The 23377-nt window shown below is 39.8% G+C and overlaps 1 protein-coding gene across 1 annotated transcript; it reads right to left on the bottom strand.

Annotated features, from left to right (window-relative positions):
* Positions 1 to 816: 816 nt before the first annotated feature.
* Positions 817 to 21935, bottom strand: irs2b (insulin receptor substrate 2b). Its single transcript, XM_061879184.1, has 2 exons — positions 18627 to 21935; positions 817 to 4741 (listed from the first exon to the last, which is right to left on the bottom strand). Exons 1-2 carry the CDS (start codon positions 21769 to 21771, stop codon positions 4737 to 4739), a joined length of 3150 nt encoding a protein of 1049 aa, XP_061735168.1. The 5' UTR covers positions 21772 to 21935; the 3' UTR covers positions 817 to 4736.
* Positions 21936 to 23377: the final 1442 nt, after the last annotated feature.

Consider the following 23377-nt stretch of genomic DNA (forward strand, 5'->3'; position numbering starts at 1 on the left):
GATAAATAAATATTGAAAATTATATATGTATACATTGATTTAAGAATGATAATTAATACAGGGTGTATATATATGTATGTATGTATATATACAGTATATATATGTATTTGTACATATGTATATGTGTATGTATATGTATATATGTATATTTATATATACATATATGTGTATATGTATATATATATGTATGTGTGTGTGTATATATATATATGTATGTATATATATATATATATGTGTATATTCATGTATATATATGTATTTATGCATGTGTATATATATATATATATATATATATAGATATGTATATATATATAAATATATATATATATATATATATATATATATATATATACACACACGCACACATTTCAAAACATATATACACACACGTGTATATTCTTATGAAATTTTAACATTATTTTGTAATTATATATAAGATGTTTTAAATGGATGGATGTTTTAAATATTACAGTAATACAGTTGTAGTTTTCTAAGAATAAATTTGTGATTTTAAAGAATAAAGTCACAGGGTTATGAGAAATTGCAAGAAGAAAGTTCTAATATGAATTCTGCTATGAATAAGTTTCATGTCAATGAAGTCATAATAATGATTTAAAATGTAATTTAATGATAATAAAGTTGTAATATTTTTTTGAAAAATAAAAACACCATAATTACATGTGTTGGCTTTGGGATTTTTAACATTGAGTTGTTAAAAAGTTATATTAATAGTGTGAAGAAAATGTTGATTTGTTCCAGCTTGTATGCTTCTGGGAATGATGTTTAAAGAGTTTAAAGAAAAAGGCAGCAGGCGTGTTTTCCTAAATAATATTTATTCCATGTGTCTACAAAGAATCAATACAATCTAAAGCAAAGACGTAAGTTTAAATTATCATCTCTTAGTCACAATAATAATATGCAAGATGTGAAATATTTACAGTGGGAAAAAAACACAGCAAAAAAGTGAGCAACAGTAACTTTTAGATGCTTTTAGAAAGATACACCACCCGAATGCAAAAAAAACAATCAACACTGCTCAAAAAAACACAGATGGGCTCCATTAGCAAAAACAAAAACTGAAAAAAGGTTTCGATAAAAACAGTCAAAATCAGTATCGACAATATTTGTACATTTGGTACGTCTTGGTAAGTAAACTCAATGTAAATATTGCATATATGCCTTTTGTACCTCAGTACTCCTTTGTTTCTCTTCAAATTTGCAGTGGAGTTCCAGCATTATAAAAAAAAAAAAAAAAATAGAAAATGGTGTTTGACAATACTATCCTTGTGTGTTACAGAAGAAAAGAAGAAATCAGAGCCGGACCACAAGTGGTTCGCGTATAACTTAATTAGTGCTTTTGTTGTATCACTCCAACACAAACTATGTACACTTCAAAACAGCAGAACTTATTTCACTTGGCGTATTTCTAACCTCACACTATTTACACTCTCCAAGTACCAGTGAATTCAGATCAACAGCTTACAGGTTTGGATCCTTTTTTTGTGTGTGTGTGTGTGTGTGTTTGTTTCGCCGCACTTTGTGGTGTTCGTTCAGGGGTTTGTGCGTTCCCAAGCTCGGAACGCAGCATGTACTACATTCAAAACGTCTTGTGTTTACAATCCACTAAAAGTTTGTAAGTGCAAGACTATGCATTCGCCCCGCCAGCCGGATTCTACCAAGGCTTCCAAAAATGGCGGCGCGAGGCTCTGGTGTGAGTTGGACTCAAGTTGACCACATGGCTCGGTACCGCAATGAGGCAACAGGTGACTATGTGTGTGTGTGCGTGTGTGTTGTCCAGTTACAACTAGGGATGGGCATTTGACAACATTTCATTCATCCGCTAGACACAATCAAATAGTATGCACAGGAATAATATAACAGGAATAAAGCCAAATATGAAAAAACATTTTTGGTAAAAAAAAAAAAAAGTTATTTAAAAATAAAAATGTAATATCAGAAGAGAAAAAAAGAAAAAAACATTTACTCGAAAAAAAAAAGTCAAAATGATTAGTAGAAAATAAAACTTGATTTTGTTAGAAAAAAGTAAATTTTGGGGGCACAAAACATTTTATGTATGAGATAAGTCGTGATTTTGCAGTAAAAAATGCTACAATTTTCAAAGAATAAAGTCTACAGCAGAGGTGTCAAACTCATTTTAGATCGGGGGCCACATGGAGAAAAATCTATTCCCAAGTGGGCCAGACTGGTAAAATCACGGCACGATAACTTAAAAATAAAGACAACTTCAGATCGTTTTCTTTTTTTTTTTATAACATAAAACGAGCACATTCTGAAAATGTACCAATCATAATGTTGTTGGGTTCATTTTTACAAGTAACTATTGCGGTTAATAGTACTCTGAATACATTATGGGATAATGTTCATCAGTCAACTCATTGTTGTTAATTTTCAATCCATCAAGATAAAAAAAAGTATATCAAAATCAAATTATGTAGTTTGATAATTTTCATGTGGTTTATTTTGTACATATGTAGCATCATCTACAAAGATACAAATAATTGCTATTGCGACATCCAGTGGACACATTAAGAACAGCGGTTTCTTTAAGTCAAAATTTCAGGTAAAGTTTTATACTTAGCAAACTCATCCCGCGGACCGGATAAAACCTCGATCAGGCCCTCGGGCCGTACGTTTTTCACTCCTGCTCTAGACAGAATCAAGTAATAATCCCTGGAAAAAGATGGAAAAATATTAAGAATAAAGCCAAATATGAAAAAATGTCTTGGTAAAATTTTTTTTTTTTTTGAAATAAAAGTGTAACATAAGAAGAGAAAAAAAGTCAAACGTTTACGAGAAAAAAGTGATAAAAAAAAGTCTAGATAATTAATAGAAAAAAAAACATGATTTTTATTTGAAAAAAGTCAACTTCTAGGGGGCACAAAAACACGTTATGTATGAGATAAGTTGTGATTTTACAGCAAAAATGCTACAATTTTCATAAATTAAAGTCTAAACCAGGGCCGTCAAACTCAAGGCCCGTGGGGCCAGTTCTGGCCCGCCACGTCATTTTATGTGTCCCACAAAAGCCTGGAAAAAATGGGTTTCAAAAACACACTTATTTAAATGTTTTTTATTTTTTACTATATGCGGTCCTTCTTTCAATTTTCAGAGTACAAAATCATATAATGCATATTTTAAACTTTAATATTACTATTATACTGTATTGCAAAACTATTTTTGTAAAATTAAAAAAAACATATCTGCTTGTCCCATTTATTTATAATTTTAAAGCAAGTTAAATATAAAAAAATGTTTATAATCAAATGCATTTGCATTTCAATTAATCATGATTAATAACAGGTTATTATTTTTTTTTTTTTTTTTTTTTTTTAAGTGGCCTTCTGAAAGCAGACTTACTGTGGCGTGGCCCTCAATCAAAATGAGTTTGACACCCCTCTAAACAGTCAGGAAAAAGTTGAATCTTTGAAATGAAAAAGTCATATTCACTTCTTTTTTTTTTTATTAAACCAGGAATTTTATGTAAAAAAAAAAAAAGCATAATTATGTAAAAAAAAAAAAAAGTATAATCAGTCAGAAAAAAAGTTCCAAATTTTAAGAAGTTTGAATTTATAAAAAGAATAAAATTCCACATAAAAAAAAATAATGTCATGACAAAAACGATGACATCTTTGAAAAGTAAAGTCCATATTAATAAAAAAAATAAAAAAAATAAAAAATGCTAAAAAAAATTATCAAAAAAAAAGAAAAATTTTGTAAAAATCAAGTGAATTTAGCACATTGTATTGTCATTTTCATGCCCTTTCCTCCGGCTGGAAAAAATAATAAACCCACTAATTATTTCTTTACAATGCCCATCCCTAGTTTTCGACATAGCAAGAACTTCAGAGAACATTCGCTCCCCCCGCCCCACAAACAGGTCATAACTTCCTGTCAGGTGCGCGGGGGCTTACAGGTGAACAGGTCCAAAGTGTTTGGAAGGTGCTGAGACTAGGGCTCAGACGACAGGCCACAGGTGCGCTGCAGTGTTTGGGGAGTCAATAAATCATCTTTGCACACATTGTCATAAATGTCGCTTGGAAATCTCAGAGTGGCTCATTCTTTGCGGTTGTGTAGGTCCAAACTTAACAGCCCCTGGGCCAGAGTAAGGCTTTGGATTGGTGATCATGTTCTTAAAAAAAAAATAATTTCAAAATCAAAAAGACAAAATAAATATTTCATATATATTTCTATTTATAACGATGGGGGGTGTTTAACCAACCTGTTTTTGTTTGTTTTTGCTGAGGTAGGTTTTTTGTTTTTTTTTAATTTGATTTTTGTCATTTATAGAAATTCACACATTTGGAAAACCAAATGCATACATCCGCGATAAATAAATAAATATTTTTGTATGCATTCTTTTTTTTTTGCCATGTGTTCTCCAGGTGTGGTTCTATGGTGAACATTTGCGGTCCCGCATGAACACATCAGTTCAAGAGTTACCCACAAGTCTCGATTTAGGTCATCAGCAGCAGCGCCCAAAGGCTCCGCAAAGGAACATGTGGGGCAAAGGTCAAGTGTCTGTGTTGCTATGGTGACGACCGCGGTCCCTGTGACCTCTCGGAGACGACAGCTGGGGGGGGCGGGGGGGTCAGAGGACATCGGCTGCAGTGTGCGGTCCAGCTGTTGCCGAGGCGACATCGTCACTTGGCTGTGGCGGCCCAACCCGACGACCAGGAGGAGAGTCAGGGAGGAAAAGGGGGCGGGGTCAGTGCCCTTCATTCTGAAAGACAAAGAAAACAAATGTATTAATGTGATGATAAATGGCAGACCTGATAAAGATGATTCATAATCGGGCAATAGTATTCCTCTCCAGTACTGTAGGTGGCAGTAATGTGTATTACAACGTTTGGGGCAACTTCCTAACACAACAACAACTTACTTACACTTCCCCTTTTTGAGCCATATACAACAAATGTAAATATCTAATAAGGTGGGAAAATATATATAATTTAATTAATTAGCTTATACAAAACATATAATTTTGGTTTAAATTTAGAATACATAATACATTAAAATATGTTTAGAACATGTAGAATTTATTTCTCAAAAATATGCAAAGATAAAACATGTCAACTATATTGCCAAAAGTATTTGGCCACCCATCCAAATGATCAGAATCAGGTGTCCTAATCACTCGGCCTGGCCACAGGTGTATAAAATCAAGCACTTCGGCATGGAGACTGTTTCTAAAAACATTTGTGAAAGAATAGGCCGCTCTCAGGAGCTTAGTGACTTCCAGCATGGAACTGTCATAGAATGCCACCTGTGCAACAAATACATTGAAATTTGGTGGAAGAGGAATTAGGGTGTGGGGTTGTTTTTCAGGAGTTGGGTTTGGCCCCTTAGTTCCAGTGAAAGTTACTTATGTGGGTTCTTCCTAGGATGTCGTAGTCATAGTGGTTTGTACAGTCCTTTGAGACATTTGTGACTTAGGGCTATATAAATAAACATTGATTGATTGATTGACTTTGAATGCTCCAGGATACTAAAACATTTTGGACTATTCCGTGCTCCCAACCTTGTGGGAACAGTTTGGAGCGGGCCCCTTCCTCTTCCAACATGACTGTGCTCTAATGCAACATTTACTTTTTTAATAATATGGATGCATGTTGAATTATTCTGCTTTAGAATTGTAAAATTGAAATAAAATTGTCTGATAACAGTTATTTGCAGTACAACAGGTTTTGCAGGTACTCTTACTGGTTGCCTATGACTATTATGCAAATTTGCCTTTAAATGTTATAGAAGCATGGTGACTTCTACTGGTATACATTTGTAGACATTAAATAATGAAAAAAGGAACATGTTTCTCTACACATCTTAAAATAAAAATGTCTATAAGCATTTAATGGCAGTAAAACTGTTTTTAAATCACTGAACTGTGCTGAGTTGTACTCTTAAAACAAGGTCAATAAAGACATGGATGACAGAGTCTGGTGGGGATGAACTTGACTGGCCTGCACAGAGTCCTGACTTGAACACGATAGAACACCTTTGGGATGAATTAGAACGGAGACTGAGAGCCAGTCTATCTCGACCAACATCAGTGTTTTACCTCACCAATGCGCTTTTGGAAGAATGGTCGAAAATTCCTATAAACACACTCCGCAACCTTGTGGACAGCCTTCCCAGAAGAGTTGAAAAAGGTGGACTGATATCATATTTAACCCTATGGGTTAGGAATGGGGTGGCACTTCAAGTTCATGTGCGAGTCAAGGCAGGTGGACAAATACTTTTGGAAATATAGTGTATTAACAAAAAAATCTACATGCAACTATGAAATATATTAACCGTAATAATTAAATATTAGATACCAATCTAATAACAAAAAACTTGAGAAAAATACCAACCAACTAGAAATAATGTATGGAAATAAATTATGGAAAATGAAATTTTGTTCGGGAGGTTTATATAATAAAACAATATATACTAACAGAAAGCTTAATATGAAAAAAAAAATTAAAAAAAAATAAAAATAAAATAAAAAGAACCAACTCATAAACAATACATGATCTTGTCAAAAATTTACACAAAAAAAGTTTAAAAAATTGTTTATAATTTAGCAATATAAATCTTTTTTTTAATATGCAAATCACATAAGAAACTATATAAACTATATAAATAAGAGAGCAGCCCTTGTTGGGTCCTGGCTTGTCCACCTATAATACAAACTAATAAAATAGGTCACCTGAGGGTAAGATGCTATTCACATTATCCCAAGTATATCATCAACACAATTTTGCTAAATAGGCTAAAATTATTACAAATTGTTGCTTTAATGTAATCAAGGGAATGATGTCAAATTCTTAAGTTTCTGTGTTATTCATTTTGTGTAAAATGCAGATTACACTTATTTATTCTCATTCATAGCTCTGCCACAGTGTCGCTTTCTGTCCCAGTGGAAAACAGCGCTGACCTTTGCCCCCGCCCCCGTGCACTTGTTTGCGAGCTTTCATTTGCATGCAGCCATCAAACAGGAAGTCCCGGCCGACAACACACACAATCACAGCAGCTCAGCCCGCCACATTTCTTCCCCCGGAGGCGAACAAGAGCTGTTTTCACAAAGCTGGATGTGATCGTCATTCTCTAAAACAAACCTTTCATTCAGTCCTGGCTGACCCCCGCCTCCCCACAACGCTCCTACTATAAACACACACACTTTGTTCTCGGCCGTTGGCATCATAAATTGCAAAAAGTGAGAGGATCGTGTCATAATGAAATAGAATTTGGAAGAAAATGTACACTTAGTCAGTGTTTGGGTTCTTCTGCAGGGCAAAAAGAAAAAAAAAGAGAAGGGTGGAAAAACCACGGTAACAGAATCAACCTGACTGAGAGGAGCGGGAATGCAGTGAGGTCATGGGACCGACGGCCCATAACAATCTGTTCGTATGCATGTGTGTGTGTGTGTGTGTGTGTGTGTGTGTGTGTGTGTGTGTGTCAGGGCTGGTCCAGACAGTAGCCTGTTGAGGCAAACACTCTGGTGAGAATGACTGAGATCTGCCGGGAAAATGAATCACTTGACAGTTTAAGATTAATAAAGCAGTGTGGTGAGGAGACGATAAATAAATGTCATCATGTCTCCAAACACACACGTGGTGGTCGGAGAGCAGGGATGGGAGTCAAAGGGGCGTTGGTGAAAGAAAGCGGTACATCAAGGCGTGAACCCAATGGCTCCTACACCCCTCCTCCCTTTTTCTTTTTTGGGAGGGGCGGGGGGGTACATGAACACACCTCTTAGGCCCCCTATCCTCCTCCCACTAACCCTCAGTCACTCGGTTCATTATTTATTTAACTCTAGCAGGCTAAATTTAGCCTGGCTCCATTCAAAGGGGCTAGGGGGGCATTATTAGCAGCCTGGTCTCTTCCGACGTAAACATGCCCACCCTTTGCTCTTCTAGCTTTTTCTATCTGAATTTTTCACGTGTTTTCAAATTCCTTTTTGGAACATTGATTCTGTAGAGTTGTGTCATTTACCAGCCAATGAAAACCTTGCATCTCCCCCTCTGTGATTTGTACTTTTTAACACAACCACGCTTCTACATGTACTCTTAAAAAGTGTCTGTTATGCAAAATTTACTTTTTGTAAAAAATAATTGCACATCTTAAAATAAAAGTTGTCTGATAACAGGTATTTGCAGTAAACAAATACCAGTAGAAGTACATTGGAGTCAAATTGAACCGACTGGACTGGAAGGACAACAGCAAAGCTGTTTACAAGAAGGGCATGAGCAGACTCTTTTTCACTGAGGAAGCTTAAGTCCTTTAAGGCAGTGGTTCTCAGATGGGGGTACGCGTACCCCAGGGGGTACTTGAAGGTATGCCAAGGGGTATGTGAGATTTAAAAAAAAAATATTCTAAAAATAGCAACAATTCAAAAATCCCTTATAAATATATTTATTGAATAATACTTAAACAAAATATGAATGTAAGTTCATAAACTGTGAAAAGAAATGCAACAATGCAATATTCAGTGTTGACAGCTAGATTTTTTGTGGACATGTTCCATAAATATTGATGTTAAAGATTTTTTTTTTTTTAAAGAAATGTTTAGAATTAAGTTGATGAATCCAGATGCATCTCTATTACAATCCCCAAAGAGGGCACTTTAAGTTGATGATTACTTCTATGTGTAGAAATCTTTATTTATAATTGAATCACTTATTTATTTTTCAACAAGTTTTTGTTATTTTTATATCTTTTTTTCCAAATACTTCAAGAAAGACCACTACAAATGAGCAATATTTTGCACTATTATACAATTTAATAAATCAGAAACTGATGACATAGTGTTGTATTTCACTTCTTAAAACATCAGTACATTTCACAATTTGACTATGAAATCTATTGCTCCTTTTACATTGCACAATTTGATGGATAACTTGCTGTGAAATCACTATTGGTATTCATTTATATTTTAAAAAATGGTTTGAAAGTTTGATAATATATTTTTGCATAATTAGACAATATTTGAGTTCAAATCATTTGCGATTACATGGAGTACATTTTTTTCCTCCCAATAAACAAATAAAGAATACATTTAGTAAGAAAAGTTACAGTACTTTATTGATGCATATTATTTCCAGGCTTTCGAGGGCCGAAGAAAATGAAGTGGCGGGCCACATCTGGCCCCCGGACCTTGAGTTTGACACCTGTGCACTAATGCAACATTTAATTTTTTAATGTTATGGAAGCATGTTGAATTATTCTGCTCTACAATTGTAAAAAAATAAATAAAATGGTCTGATAAGTTATTTGCAGTAAAACAGGTTTTGCAGGTACTCTTATTGGTTGACTTTGACTATTATGCAAATTTGACTTTTCAATGTTATGGAAGCATGGTGACTTCTACTGGTATACATTTGTAGACTTACAGTAAAAAAGGAACATATTTCTCAACACATCTTAAAATTAAAATGTCTGACCACAGTTATTGCCAGTAAAACAGTTTTAAATCACTGAACTGTGCTGAAATGTACTAATTGAGGTTATTATTAAATTATGCATGTTGACTTCTGATGCAATGCTATGGGTTTGTAAAAGTTGAACAGGCTTCTCAACACATCTTGAAATAAGGTTGTCTAATAACAGTTGCTTGAGGTCTAACAGGTAATAGACCAACACTCTCTCAAATCGAGTCATTTTCTTTTGTTCTTTTCTAAATTTGCGATTAATAAAGAAATTGTAAAATGTTATTGTATTAGTTTTCTGTAGATTATCTCCATGTTGTAATCGATAATTTTGATCTGCAAAAAAAGCTCTGATTTGAATTAATTTGCTTTGAACTAATAATTGGTCAAGATCCAGGCTGGATGGAGTGCCAAAAACTTGAAATATACAAATGTTGTGTTTCCATGGTGACAATAATGGTAATTATTGATATACAGTCGGAGTCGTACTTCTTTCCACAGCAAACTAGACTGAATCAACCAAGTGCTTGTAGCCCGACAGAAGTTTTCCAATTTCAAGTGTGTATATTCAGGTTCCATAATGCTGTTGACATGTAACCAAACAACCTCCAAAGGTAAAAATGTCAAGAGTGACGTAAGGTTTTTCTCTCCGAGAGATGAGCAGGCTGGGATATGTTGTGTTTACATTCCAGCCTCCCGCTGGCTGGATAGCTCCTCCTCTATTGCAGAGGCACTCCACTACACAAACAGCGGCGACTGCCTCGTGACCTCTGACCTCCCACATCTTTGCTCTGCCACAACAAAAACAAAGCCCTGCTAGCTGTGCTCAACCTTGGACTAAACAACAGAAGGCAACATCGGTTTTGAATAGTTGTAGTTGTTGAAGACAACTATTAGCTAAATAAAATAGTATCTCCCAAAAGTGAGTACACATCCACATTTTAGCATATCTTCGAGGGTGATACTACAGAAAGTACACTTGGACATGCTTTAGAGTAGTCAGTGTACAACTTGTTTAGTAGTATAGGTCTGGAGGAGACATACTTTCATCTTCCTCAGCAAAGCACTTGGAACCAAATTAAAGGGGCGATTAAAGTAACTTTTCATTATTTTGCCTCACGATGTCACAGTTGATGCAGAGCTCTTAATTGCTGGCAAAACTCATGTAGCTCCAAACCATGACACTATCATTACCATGTTAGAGAATTATCTGCCAGCTATTTAGACAACAGCTGTGCGTACTTCATAGCCTCAATGCTCATTATAGGAAAAATAGCTGAAATAAAGATTTTTCTGCTTGCCATTACCTTTATTGCTTTCTTTCCTTAATAAAATACACATCAACAATGTTAAAATTATACATGTGGGCATTAAAAATAAAGAATCTCCTCTGTTCATCGCTTCACACACAGGCACCACCGCTCTCATGTGCGCTCTATTACAGCAGGCGTGTGGAAGCTACGTCTGCATATTTACAGGGGAACTGCACTCTTTTTTAGAATTTTGCCTATCGTTCACAACCATTATGAGAGACACGACGACAGATGGATTTAAAAAAAATACATTCTAACTTGTAAATATACGTAAATAAAAGTCCACTAACAGCGGAGTCAATGGGTGGTACTCTATTCCTCCCATAAAACCCAATCAATAACCATCCAAAAAGCAGCAACAATACTCCATTTGTATTTCATGACTTGAATACTAGCCAAATATTTGTAATATTGTTATTATAAGCGCTAACAGAGACAAACTATTAACAGAAACGCCGTGATCACTAGCTCGTGTGCCTATATTGAGTGGTAAGCTGCTGCCTCGCTTCCTTGCTTGTGGAAGTTTATTGTAGATCATAAATAATGGTTGTAGATAGTAGAAGGATGAAGGCGTATTTCAACAAGTTGGTATACTTTGACAGCCTATTTAGACCCAGAAATGGCAAGACCGAAAAAAAAAAAAAAGGTGCTTGGTTCCAACCCCCTTTTCTTCATAAGGGGACTATCACAAGAGTTCACTTCCTGTTTAAGACACTTCCGTCTGTGTCAACTCGACACTGTCGAGTGTAGATGGATAACTCTGTGCCAAGACACAGCACAGCTTGTATGTTGAATGTGAATATCCTAGTTGTTTAGTGTTCAAACAGGTTCAAATTGGGGTATAACGTTTCTTAATGGGGAAGGTCAATAATGTCGCTTGTGTTTATGTTGGCATTTAAGCTAGCTAGCAAGCCAATGCTAGTCGGTCCACAAGTTTATTAAAGTGTGGTTATCAATTGCGGTTTCAGGATAATTTTGATTTGATACGATAATACTAACCGTTGGGAGTTTTACCGCGGATTTCAATATTACCGTTTGTCGTTCCTACTGACTACTCTTAAGTCCGTATATCCAAGTTTACTTTCTGTAGTACTATCCCTCAAAGATATTTGCAGAAATGTGAGTGGGGAGCTTTCTTTTGTAAGGATATACCTGTTAAATTAACAAATTAGTAAAGGTGCTTTCACCTACGACAACAAAAACAAAGTACACGCTTTTATCTTAAGAATGCTTGGCATTTCTGTTATTTTATTGCGTAATTTTTAAAAATACCTTTGACTAACAGATTCTCGACTAACTACAAGAAGTACAATGGTTTCATTCCAGCAACAAGCACACATTTTCCTTCCTTAACATAAATAGGGAAAATTCATCCATATTTATTATATGTTTTGGCATTTTTTAGAGTATTTTTTTTACCATTTAAATAATATTTTTAAAATGTGAAGAAGAAAAGAAATCGGCAAATTTATTAATAATTTTACCTGTAGTCCATTAAGGACAATATATATTTAATTTTAACCTTGTGGTTAGGTTTAGGTCAAAGTTCACCCTCAAGAGGCCACAGCACGCACAGCTCTAGACAAACCAAGCCGCTCTACAATGTTTAATCCCACAAAGTGAATGTAAGCCTTCTTACCTGCGAGCTAAATTGGGAAGAGGGTTGACTTTGTTTCCTATCTGCGAACAGAACATCCCGCCCTAGAGTACTGTACTCTTAAGAGTTATGTATTATGCTGCCTGTAGGGGAAGAGGGACAGGTGAGGAGGGAAAAAAAGAAGCAAAGTGTTTCCCACGCCTATGGTGTGACATTAAAATAGCGATGCTAAGGCCTTGTTTGGAGAAGCCATGTTTATGCGTACTATATATTATTGCTCACACTACTTCTATGTGGTTAGCTTAAGTTGCTACGTGGATCACTGCATACAGAAAGCCCAACAACAACAAGAAAATGTGCAGCGATGCCAAATATAGCATGTGTGTGTCAATGAAGAAGGAGTAGGAGGAGGGGCAGGGTTGGTTGCATCACATGATTTCTGCAAAACAGAAAGCGATGCCTGGAGAGAGAAGAGGCGGGGAATCGGGGGGAGGGAGGATGCAAAAAAACTGGGGGGGAGGGGTTTCTTGAACACACACCTCCCTCTGCGCACGCACACGCACACACACACACACACACACACCACACACACCACCTTCTCCCTGTTGTTGTGGCAGATGGTGGCCGGTCATTAGCGTATTGTCACTCTCCTCCTAAAAGAGCCAGATAACCAGTGAGTGCTGCTTGGCGGGGCAGGTGCAAATACTCCTGACTGAACCCCCCTTCACACACAACCCGCTCTCGACCATCTGCTGGCGGCTGCGCATATGCAGACAGGAAGACGCACCGACAAAGTGGAACGGTGTGTGTGTGTGTGTGTGTATTGGGTTGCTATATTCGGCAAGGCATGGAGAGAGTGAGTCAGATTCTCCCCTAAATGCAACCATGCATACTGTTACAACGGAGAGGTTGGGGGTGGTTGAGGAAAAGGTGGTCGAAACCAGAATTTTGTACGCTCCTTAGGGTATAATTTTGTGAAAAAATGGCTTCATTTCTCAAAGCCTCGCCTGCTGCAGTTCAAAGTTCACATTCTCGGTGAGGCCAGGAAGAGGGCCTTAAAGAGCAGAACAGTCAAGTCAAAGCACCAAAACAACCAACCAATTAACCTCACTGTCTAAAATATATGTTTATTTGTATTACCATAACATTGATGTAAGTTTTTTTTTTATTGGCCCTGAATGTAATGATAAAAAGTAAAAATGGTACTTCTCTTTGCCAGCTATAACACATAGCTCACACTGACAGGCAGGCTGTTTTTTATTTGCTAATAAATCCCTGTGATGATCAATAAAACATACTGCAACATTTGAAATCAACAACCCAATAAAAATTAACCCACCGTGACCCTGAGTTTGTAAAACCCCCCACCCCCCATTAAATAAAGCCACTACTACACTACACACCGCAACAAGAAACTCCATCTACAGCAAGCAATATATAGACTGCACTCCAACTTATTCGCATGTTGAATTCTAGAGAAGCAACTGCCCCCCCTTCCCCTTCCTCACCCCGAAGCCCAACCCCTCTCCGCGCCCCCCACCACGGGGTGACTGCAAATGCCAAATGAGGACATAGGATTTAAGTTCCTACTGTTTCAAACTGGGAAACTGTGAAGGGAATGTAAACTATTGGACCGGGGGAGGCGATAGCGAGAAATAAAGACGCTTAATCTCTTCCCTAAGAAGTGGTAGAAGCAGCAGTATTAGTACTAGTACTACTAGTAGTAGTAGTAGTAAACAGCTTCCAACAACCGTAACTTACAAAAAAAACATATCTACATATACATATATACACATACATACACACATACATACATATATACACACATACACATATATATATATATATATATATATATATATATATATATATATATATACACACATACATACATAAACACACACACACACACACACATACATACATATATTTTTTTTTACCTTGACCAAATAATTTTTGTATCACCATAATACTTCCCTTACCATACAAATGAATGATTAATTCAACAGAGATTGATTTTTTTGCAAATTATGTGTAATAAAAATCCCCTTTGTTCAAAAACTGATTGACTATCAATTAATAAAAATGTAAAAACATTAAGCACTTACAAATTTACTCTTACAGTCAGAAACCTAATAAAAACAGATCGGAGACATACTTTGGGTTCTCATTTTGGGAACCCTTACTCTAAAGCCTGGAATATACTCTCGCGTCATGTAGCTTGCGTCCCGTCTGACGGCATCTGTTTTTATCTATAGTTTTTCTTTGTAATTCTCATCCAAAACACTAAGGGGCGGTGTGTCCAGAAGGAGCACCTGCAGCTTTCCTTGACGAGATACTGTACTTCCTTCATGTGAAGAGTGACAATAGACGATAGACGACAACCACAACATCGAAATCTTCATCTACACTGGAACTAATCATTCAGAATCATTGATTCACTTTTAATGGGCATTTTACTTATAATCTAGAGGAAAACACCTTCGTGAAGATGGGCTGTGCAACTTCTGAAAGAGTCGTGGCAGAGGACGCTATTCGGCTGTTCGAGACATGGGACAAGAGAGAGCTATCATGTAAACAAAACTGTTAAATAACTATTGTAAGTCAAGAACATGCTTGTGTTTATCTGTATTGACCTGTTAAGCGTTAACATATAAAGTGCCTGAAAGATTATTGACGGAGAATGAGAAGTGCTGTGTGTGGTGGAAAAAACAAGGGGTTGTCAGATTTGAACCTGTGTTAGCACAAGATTGGCAATAAAAGTTCAAAATAATGTTGTTCTTTGTGACTTCTTCTGGATGCAACAAAAACACAATAAGATGATAATTTATACATTCAGTCATCATTTTTAGAGTGCACGGAGATATTAAGTACACACTATCAGTTTTCATGCAAATGTCTAATCACTCCTGTTTTATTTCATACAATAATGTTTGCATTTTCAAGCACAAAGTCTATTCGCCTGTGTTCAGTGACCCTCCTTGCCGGCAACGCTAATTTAAGATTTTTGGGCGGTGCACGAAGGCAGAAGGAGGGGACAAGACGGCGTTACGTGACACGAGAGTATACACCAGGCTTAAGTGTGTTTATGTAACAGCGACCCAATAGGTTATCAAGTTGTAGAAACCGGGAGGGTCCAAGCTGTTTCCACTGAAGGCAGCACACTGAAAAATTAAAGGATGTGGGGGCCATTTTGATGTTTTTCATTTTCAAAACCCATAGACATACTGTATGTCAATCCGTCAGAGCGCGGTAGCAGTCAATGTAAGCGAAGTGACGTGGCTGCCATCTTAGTTGAGGCCAATTTACCATTAAAGCAATGCAATACAATGTGTTGTATACTGAAAATGTATCAAAACTTGATCTTTTCCTTAATTAATCTTCATGCGGTTTACTTGATGGAAAACATAGAAACGTGCTATAATTCCACAACATTTAATATGAAAAAACGTATCTACAAAAATATTACTCTGTTTCTTTGTCTCAACAATACAGCATATTTTGCAACACTGTTCAGCAATGTTCCGGCATTCTTGTTGTATTCGTTTTCGTGCCATCTACAACAATGGAATACTATGTTGGTACTTTTGCCCGACTAACTTAGGCTCGTTGTAGGCTGGAAGCTAAAAGGGAAGTGACGTATTTAGTTAAAAGCTATGTTCTAAACCAGTGTTTCTTAACCATTGTTTGGCCAAAAAAAAACCGTTTCTCAGCTACGGTCCGTATGGGCAGCAGCGGCGCTTGGTTGTAATACACTTTTGCGCCACTTGTGGCAGTATGGACAATCTCAAACAAACAGAAGAAGTCTGGAGCTAAAGTCAGAGACATTTCCTAAATGCAAAAACTATGACAAAAGTGGTGAAGCTGTATTTTCAATTGCACTTTAATTGTATTGACACTTTATTTAAGAAACAGATATATTATTAATATTTATTATTTAGTTTGAAATTATTCATATTTGCACTGCGCAATTGTATGTACATTTATTTTCCATCGTTTATGAGTCCCTTCTTTTGCAGTAAATTTGATTAGTATAAATTTTTGTAAATAGCCTGACCTAAGCCTTGATAATAATCTTGAATAACGATTAACACATGCTTTTATACTATTTGACAAGATTTATCCTGTTAAACTTTAAATATGTTAGAGTAAGAGTGTTAATATTTGAGTGGGCCACGGGCCCCTTTGTAGTTGAAAAGCTGGGCTCAGAGGTCAAAAAGGTTAAGAGACCCTGTTCTACACCAAAAACATTTTTTTAGGAGAAAAAACTACCTGCATGTCAGTTTTGTGTTATTAGCGTCAACATTTCAACTTGTTCTCTTTACATTACACATGATTACTTTACATTAATTTTACATTTTATCTGGGTTTTACTTCTATTTTAGTAATGGTGTTTTCAGAATGTGCCTCGGGCGGTAAAAAACAAGCTGTGGGTCGCACTCTGGACACCCATGGTGTAAACAATCGGTTACGATTTTCAGCATGTCAAAGCCAGCATTTACTTTATTAAAATGTGTTCGTACTTTTTTGTCTTACAAAAAGTTATTCTTGTGTGGCCGATCAATCAATTGAAAGTCCAACATTTTGCTAATAAAAAGCATACTATGAAAAGGTCAAGACATATCCATGTGTTCATATAACCATGTTTAGGAAGTCGCTCATAGCAAAAAACAACAACAAAAAACTCCCACCCTCTTTCAGAGTCTTCCACGCTGCCAGGTTAGAAAAACAAGTGAGCCTTCACCTCTCCCAGCAACCTTTGCACACTGCCCCGCATTCCAGCCCTGAAACCCAGTACCTGACAACTGATAAACAACTGACTCACTTGTTTTTGTGGGGAGCCCGATGACTTGCACTGAGCGCTCTCGCTAGAAAAAGAAGAAAAAGCACCACGACCGGCACACAGACTATCAACAGCAATTAAGACTTCTTTGTGTTTTTCCTCAACCAAGGGGTAGATACTTGACAACCAGTCCCATTGCTGGATTTGTCTTTTTTCGTACAACAGCGACTTCTGACATGCCCCTGTTAGGTCACCTATCCATGTAAATAATCCCTGCCTTTTAGAGAGGCATGAAAAGCCAGAGATGCAACAACACAGAGAATGAGGTGAAAGGTGATATTTTGATGGCAACTGTTCTTTCCCGGAAAGACAATGCGTCAACAGTGTAGTATTCAGCCATATAAACACAATAGGAACCAATACAGGAGCCATAAACCTGTTTTTACACTTAGGTGCAAAATGCTGGTTCTTTGCAGGTGTCACTAGATCAGGTCTTACACTATTCCTGCCTTCACGCTAGTTCCAAACCAAAAATACTTTGATGCGGTTTGTAAGCATTCAGACTATATAATAGTTTCATAGAATCAAAGGCTGCATTTGGAAAGAACTCAAATATTCCACACCAAAATGCTGTCTGCTGTTTAATACTTAGGTTATTTTTTGGTTAAATTTCACGAGACGTTTCTAAAATTTACTTTTAAAAAGCGCCTTTGTCACACACATATTGAAAGTGAGATTGCAAAGAAGACGGAAAGCACATCCAATGCATTATCTTACATATTTGCCTTCTTTGAAATTCCATTTTAACACTTGTCCGTGTCTTTGGTCCGGGCAGCGTTTACTTTTTAACTCAATAAACTGACCAGCACTAAAGTGTACTTCCTTGAAGACCGACACACATCTCAAGCAGGCCCACTTGTTTGGCACACTCCTGGGTTTTGATAACTATGTGAACTCACACGATGTCTTTTAGGGAAATAAAGTAAAACGAGAGAATATTCTAAATAGATTGTGACATAAAAGTAGTGCAAACAGCACTGTGGGATTTCTCCACGTGTCATGGGTGTGACAAAGGGGTGACTAATCCTAACTAAACATTGCCGACTGCACCTCACAGCCCTGTTAGGAACAACTTGCCTCGGTCGCCGTGACACGTAAAACTGCGCAACTCCAGTAAGTTATGTAGGTTGCTATGTTGTTGAGCAACAAGCCAAAAAGAATGCGATGTTCTTTTTGATTAGGCTTACATCAATTCGGATGATCAGCTTTGAGCTAGTTCACAGTCAACACAGTCGCTGCAGGCAGGCAAGCTGGCACACCACGCTCTCACAATTTTTCACAACTCGGGAATGAAAATGAGCAGGGCGCTGCTTAGCAACCACGAGTCAATCTGCAGAGTACACAGTAGCAATACAACAGATCCTGCTCCAGTGATGATACCACTCCCTTCATGAATGAAAGCTTCCTTGAATGAGTGTGTGTGTACAACATGCAGAGGCACTCACCTTTCACGGCGGCGGCAGTAGTCTCCTTAAAGCCCATGCTGGCATAAGGGCTGGAGTTGAAGCCGTTCATGCTGCCCTTGCAGCCGCAGGCCGGCTTGAATCTCAGGAGTCCGTCGCAGCCCCCTAACCTGCACCCTCCGAGGGTACCCTCCATCAAGTTTAAGGCAATGTAGTTGAGTCCGTTCTGATAGCCCGCAGACGTCTCCCTGCACATGCTGCTGCTCACGTACTCCTCGTCTTGTTCCTCGGTGCTCCTCACGCCACGAGACACGTTCTCCACTGAGGCTGAGCTGTGGCGCTTGGTGTCGTGGGCAAAGGATGGGCACACAGGTGTGACAGTGGTGGTGGAGGAAAAGGTCTCTGAGCTGTGTCGCCGGCGTCCCTGAGGGTCAGCCCGGATTACTTTTGCACCCCTGTGGGGGTCTGCAAGGGTGACAGACATTGAAGGGAGGAGAAACGAGTCCACTGGCGCGGGTGTTACCCTGTCTATCACAAGGCTGCTGTCAAGGCTCAGTCTTTGGACGCAGGCGGTGGGGCTGGAAGGGAGGGGGGCGGGATCCGTGGCGCACAGAGGACCGAAAGTCATCTCAGTGTAGTCATCCTTGACTTGAATCTTGTGATGCTGGAGGGGATATTCATCCACCACTCCCCTTACCTCTGCCCTTTTTCCTTCCTCTTCCTGCATGTCATGCACAGCTGGGGAGTCCACAGTTTTTGGTGAGGCAAGCTCCACGTTAACATAGTCCGAAAGCGATGGTGATCCCCTGTTGGCGCCCTCAGTGGATGCCACCACGTCACTGGAAGGACTGCTGAAGTCGATGTTGATATACTCCCCGGGGCTGCGTGGCTCAGAGGGGAGCGGGTGTTCACTCATACATGGTAAGGTTCTGAGGGAATCCAGAGCCAAGCGGGTGGGCCGACACGCCCTACCCCTGTGCGCCAGGCCTCCGTCACTTCGAGCCAATCTAAGGGGAGGGGGAGCAGATGAAGGGGTGCCGCCCGGTGACGCCACAGAGTCTCCTGGAGAGACAGGACAGTAGCTGGACTCCTCCTCTATCCTCTGTCTCTGTAAACACATCACTACATACTGGTCAGTGTCAACGGAACAGTTGCGTTGCAATTGGCCTTTAAGTGAATGCGGGAGGGTGCTGTAAGTGTAAGGCTGTCTGTGCTGGTGCTTGGGGTGGGGTTCACCTCCAGAATTACTGAGGGTGTTGTCTCTGGTTGGGAGTGACAACAAAGGGTCCACAGGAGACATGTTCAGGTATTCGCCATTTGCTAGCTTTCCATCAGTGCTCTCCACTGACATTTTGATGCCACACCACATGCGCATGTAGCCGCTATCCTCCAGGGAAACACTGCCCGGGGAGATCGCATTTGGGGCCAGCCCTGCCAAGGAAGAGTGCGTCCGGGGGTTGATGATTTGTTTAGGAGCAGACACACACATGGGGCTCATGGGCATGTAAGGGTCAGTCTTAGCTCCTGACGTTTTGGGCGCACCGCCAGGCATCATAGGCATGTAACCACTGCTGTCACTCATCTGGACATCCCTGTACTCGTCAGGGAAGCTTCCTTTAGGGGAACACCTGCGAGAACACTGGCTTCCACTTGTATACGTGGCCCTCATTAGTGTGTACTCATCAAGGGAGGCTGAAGACACTTGGGGGAGACACCTTTGCTGGCGTGGAGTGGTAAGGGAGTACGTGCGTTTTCTGTAAGACTTGTCCCGCTCTGGTAACCACCGATAGCCGCTGTTTTGCTCCATTACCATGTATCCTTCAAGCCCACTGCTGCTCCGCGAAGGAGGAGTGTCCGCTTTTAGAGACTCAGGGGTGTTGCTACCAAATGTGAGAGGCAGCCGAAGGTCCCGTGCATCAGTGGGGCTGGAGCCATACTCCTCACACGATATAAACCCAGCATCACTGGGGGAGCCCGAGAAGGAAGCACTGCAACTTGAGGGACGAGGAGCGCAACTATCTGGACATGAGGACAGGCTTACGAGACTCGGGGCGGCCGTGGGCGGGGAATGAGACAGAGGCATGGACATGGACTTACTGTGCTGGAGGGAGGAGGATTCAAATGTCCGACAAGGGCGTGCGGTGATGGTGTGAGACCTGCTCAGGAGGGTGCGGTGGACCCCCGGGCTGAGGGGGCTCCCCATCATCGACATGGGGCGTGTCATGGTGCCATCGCCCTCGCTGGCCGTGCGTATTCGACAGGAGGAGAATTTACCAACGGGCGACGTTGTAGCCATGCTGTCCGTGCGTGACCTCCTGAGGAGGCCGGTCTGACTCGGTGGGAGGTTGTGCAAGTTCCTCCTGGTGGGCACGGAGATTGGATTGGTGCCTGAAGACTGGCTTTTGCTGCGGGGGCGGAACTCTGACAACTCCTTCATGGCTTTCATGGCTTCAAGGATGGTCTCGTGGATGTTCTGCGCCACCACAGAGTCGTCGGCTTGCATCCAGAGCTCGCCCGGTCCAGTGGCTGCCGAGCGACCCACCTCTATGAAGAAGAAGCTATCCGAATGGCCGCACCTCCGGATGTTCATCAGATGCAAAACGACCGAGGCCACTTCTGTGTTGATCTTGACAAAACTGATAGTCCGACTGGAAAGGCAGAGTCTGTACACGCCGGTTAAATTCCTGCTTTGCCCCAAGCCCTTGGACTTCATGTTGACTTGCCAGACCTCCTTATAGGCGGCGCTCACCGGCGTGATGACGCCGTAGCTCGTTTCGTCGAAGCCCACCAGCGAGGACGCGGAGCTGCACGCCGAGCCGTCGCACACTCTCCCCTCCGATATTAGATCCGTCAACACCCGGTACCAGTCCTCCTGCTCGGCGTCGCTCTCCGCCGCCACCGCGAAGTACTCATCCTTGGTGTAAAGCGCGATGAGATGTTTGTGTTTGGCGTCCGCTCGCTTGTTGACGTTCAAACAGCAGTCCAGCGGGATCACCCTTTTGGCGGCAGACTTGTTCCTCCATTTCTTCTCGCTCTCGTAGTACTCCAGCCGGGCAGGGCAGCCGTCGCCGGGCTCCCTCAGCACGAAGAAGCGCTTGTGTCCATGTTTGTGTTTCTTCAGGTAGCCACACTTCTTCACGCCGGTAGATAGTAGCGGAGGTCCGGCGTCGCCCGGCGGACTCGCCATACTACTAGGAAGTAAAACAAAAAGGAGGTAAAAAAAAATAAAAAACAAAAAAAACGACGCGCTTTGTTAATTTTCAAAATTCAACTTGCTTCTCCCACATCTGAGAGATAAATAACACATGTCTGCTGCGGCTGTGAGTATCCGCCGGAGTGGGGAGGGGAAACAACATGTGACTATCTACACACTCCGAGGAGGAGGAGGAGGGGAGGAGGGTACGGGAAGAGAAGGAGAGGGGAAAAAAACAGTAAGTGGGCGGAGCTCTTTTAGCTCATTGGGCTGATTGGTGGATTGGCCGTGAACGCAACACAGAAGGCGAGCCTCCTACTACTGACACTCTGCCACCTTCCGACACGTTGGAGTGTAGTCAGGGCGCGCTGCATTTATTTATAGGACACGCAACATTTGGTTCCTGGCAAACATGTCCGATTGCGTCATTAGGGACACTTGGATCCCCTTAAATCAGGGATGCCCGAGCTTTTTTCCCCCACTGGGGGGCCACACACTGAAAAAGGAAAGCATATGCAGGGGCCATTTTGATAGCTTTCACTTTCCATCCATCCATCCATCCATTTTCTACCGCTTATTCCCTTTTGGGGTCGCGGGGGGCGCTGGCGCCTATCTCAGCTACAATCGGGCGGAAGGCGGGGTACACCCTGGACAAGTCGCCACCTCATCGCAGGGCCAACACAGATAGACGGACAACATTCAAACTCACATTCACACACTAGGCTTTCACTTTCGAAACAAATAATATACATAGAAGCGTCAGGGTGGATGTCTCAGTCATTAAGTTATATACTGTATAGCAGTGGTTCTCAACCTTTTTTCAGTGATGTACCCCCTGTGAACACTTTTTTAATTCAAGTACCCCCTAATCCAGGGGTGTCCAAACTTTATCCACTGATGGCTGCACACTGAAAAAAAATAAAAAAAAATCAAATTTTTTATTTCAAGTACCCCCCAATCACAGCAAAGCATTTTTGGTGGAAAAAAAGGAGATAAAGAAGTAGAATACAGCACTATGTCATCAGTTTCTGATTCATTAAATTGTACAACAGTGCAAAATATTGCTCATTTGTAGTAGTCTTTCGTGAACTATTTGGAAAAAAAGGTATAAAAGAGACTAAAAACTTGTTGAAAAATAAACAAGTGATTCAATTGTAAATAAAGATTTCTACACATAGAAGTAATCATCAACTTAAAGTGCCCTCTTTGGGGATTGTAATAGAGATCCATCTGGATTCATGAACTTAATTCTAAACATTTCTTCACACAAAAAAAAATCTTTAACATCAATATTTATGGGACATGTCCACAAAAAAATCTAGATGTCAACACTGAGTATTGAATTGTAGCATTTCTTTTCACAGTTTATAAACTTACATTCATATTTAGTTGATTATTCAATACATATATTTATAAAGGATTTTTGAATTTTTGCTATTTTTAGAATATTTAAAAAAATCTCAAGTACCCCTTGGCTTACCTTCAAGTACCCCCAGGGGTACGCGTACCCCCATTTGAGAACCACTTTTATACTGTATAGCAGTGGTTCTCAACCTTTTTTCAGTGATGTACCCCCTGTAAACATGTTTTTAGTTCAAGT

The sequence above is a fragment of the Nerophis ophidion genome, linkage group LG19 (genome assembly GCF_033978795.1).
Source record: "Nerophis ophidion isolate RoL-2023_Sa linkage group LG19, RoL_Noph_v1.0, whole genome shotgun sequence".
Lineage (NCBI taxonomy): Eukaryota > Metazoa > Chordata > Actinopteri > Syngnathiformes > Syngnathidae > Nerophis > Nerophis ophidion.

What these genes read in the sequence shown, in the direction of transcription:
- irs2b (XM_061879184.1), bottom strand. Translation starts at nt 21,771, where the DNA reads ATGGCGAGTCCGCCGGGCGACGCCGGACCTCCGCTACTATCTACCGGC.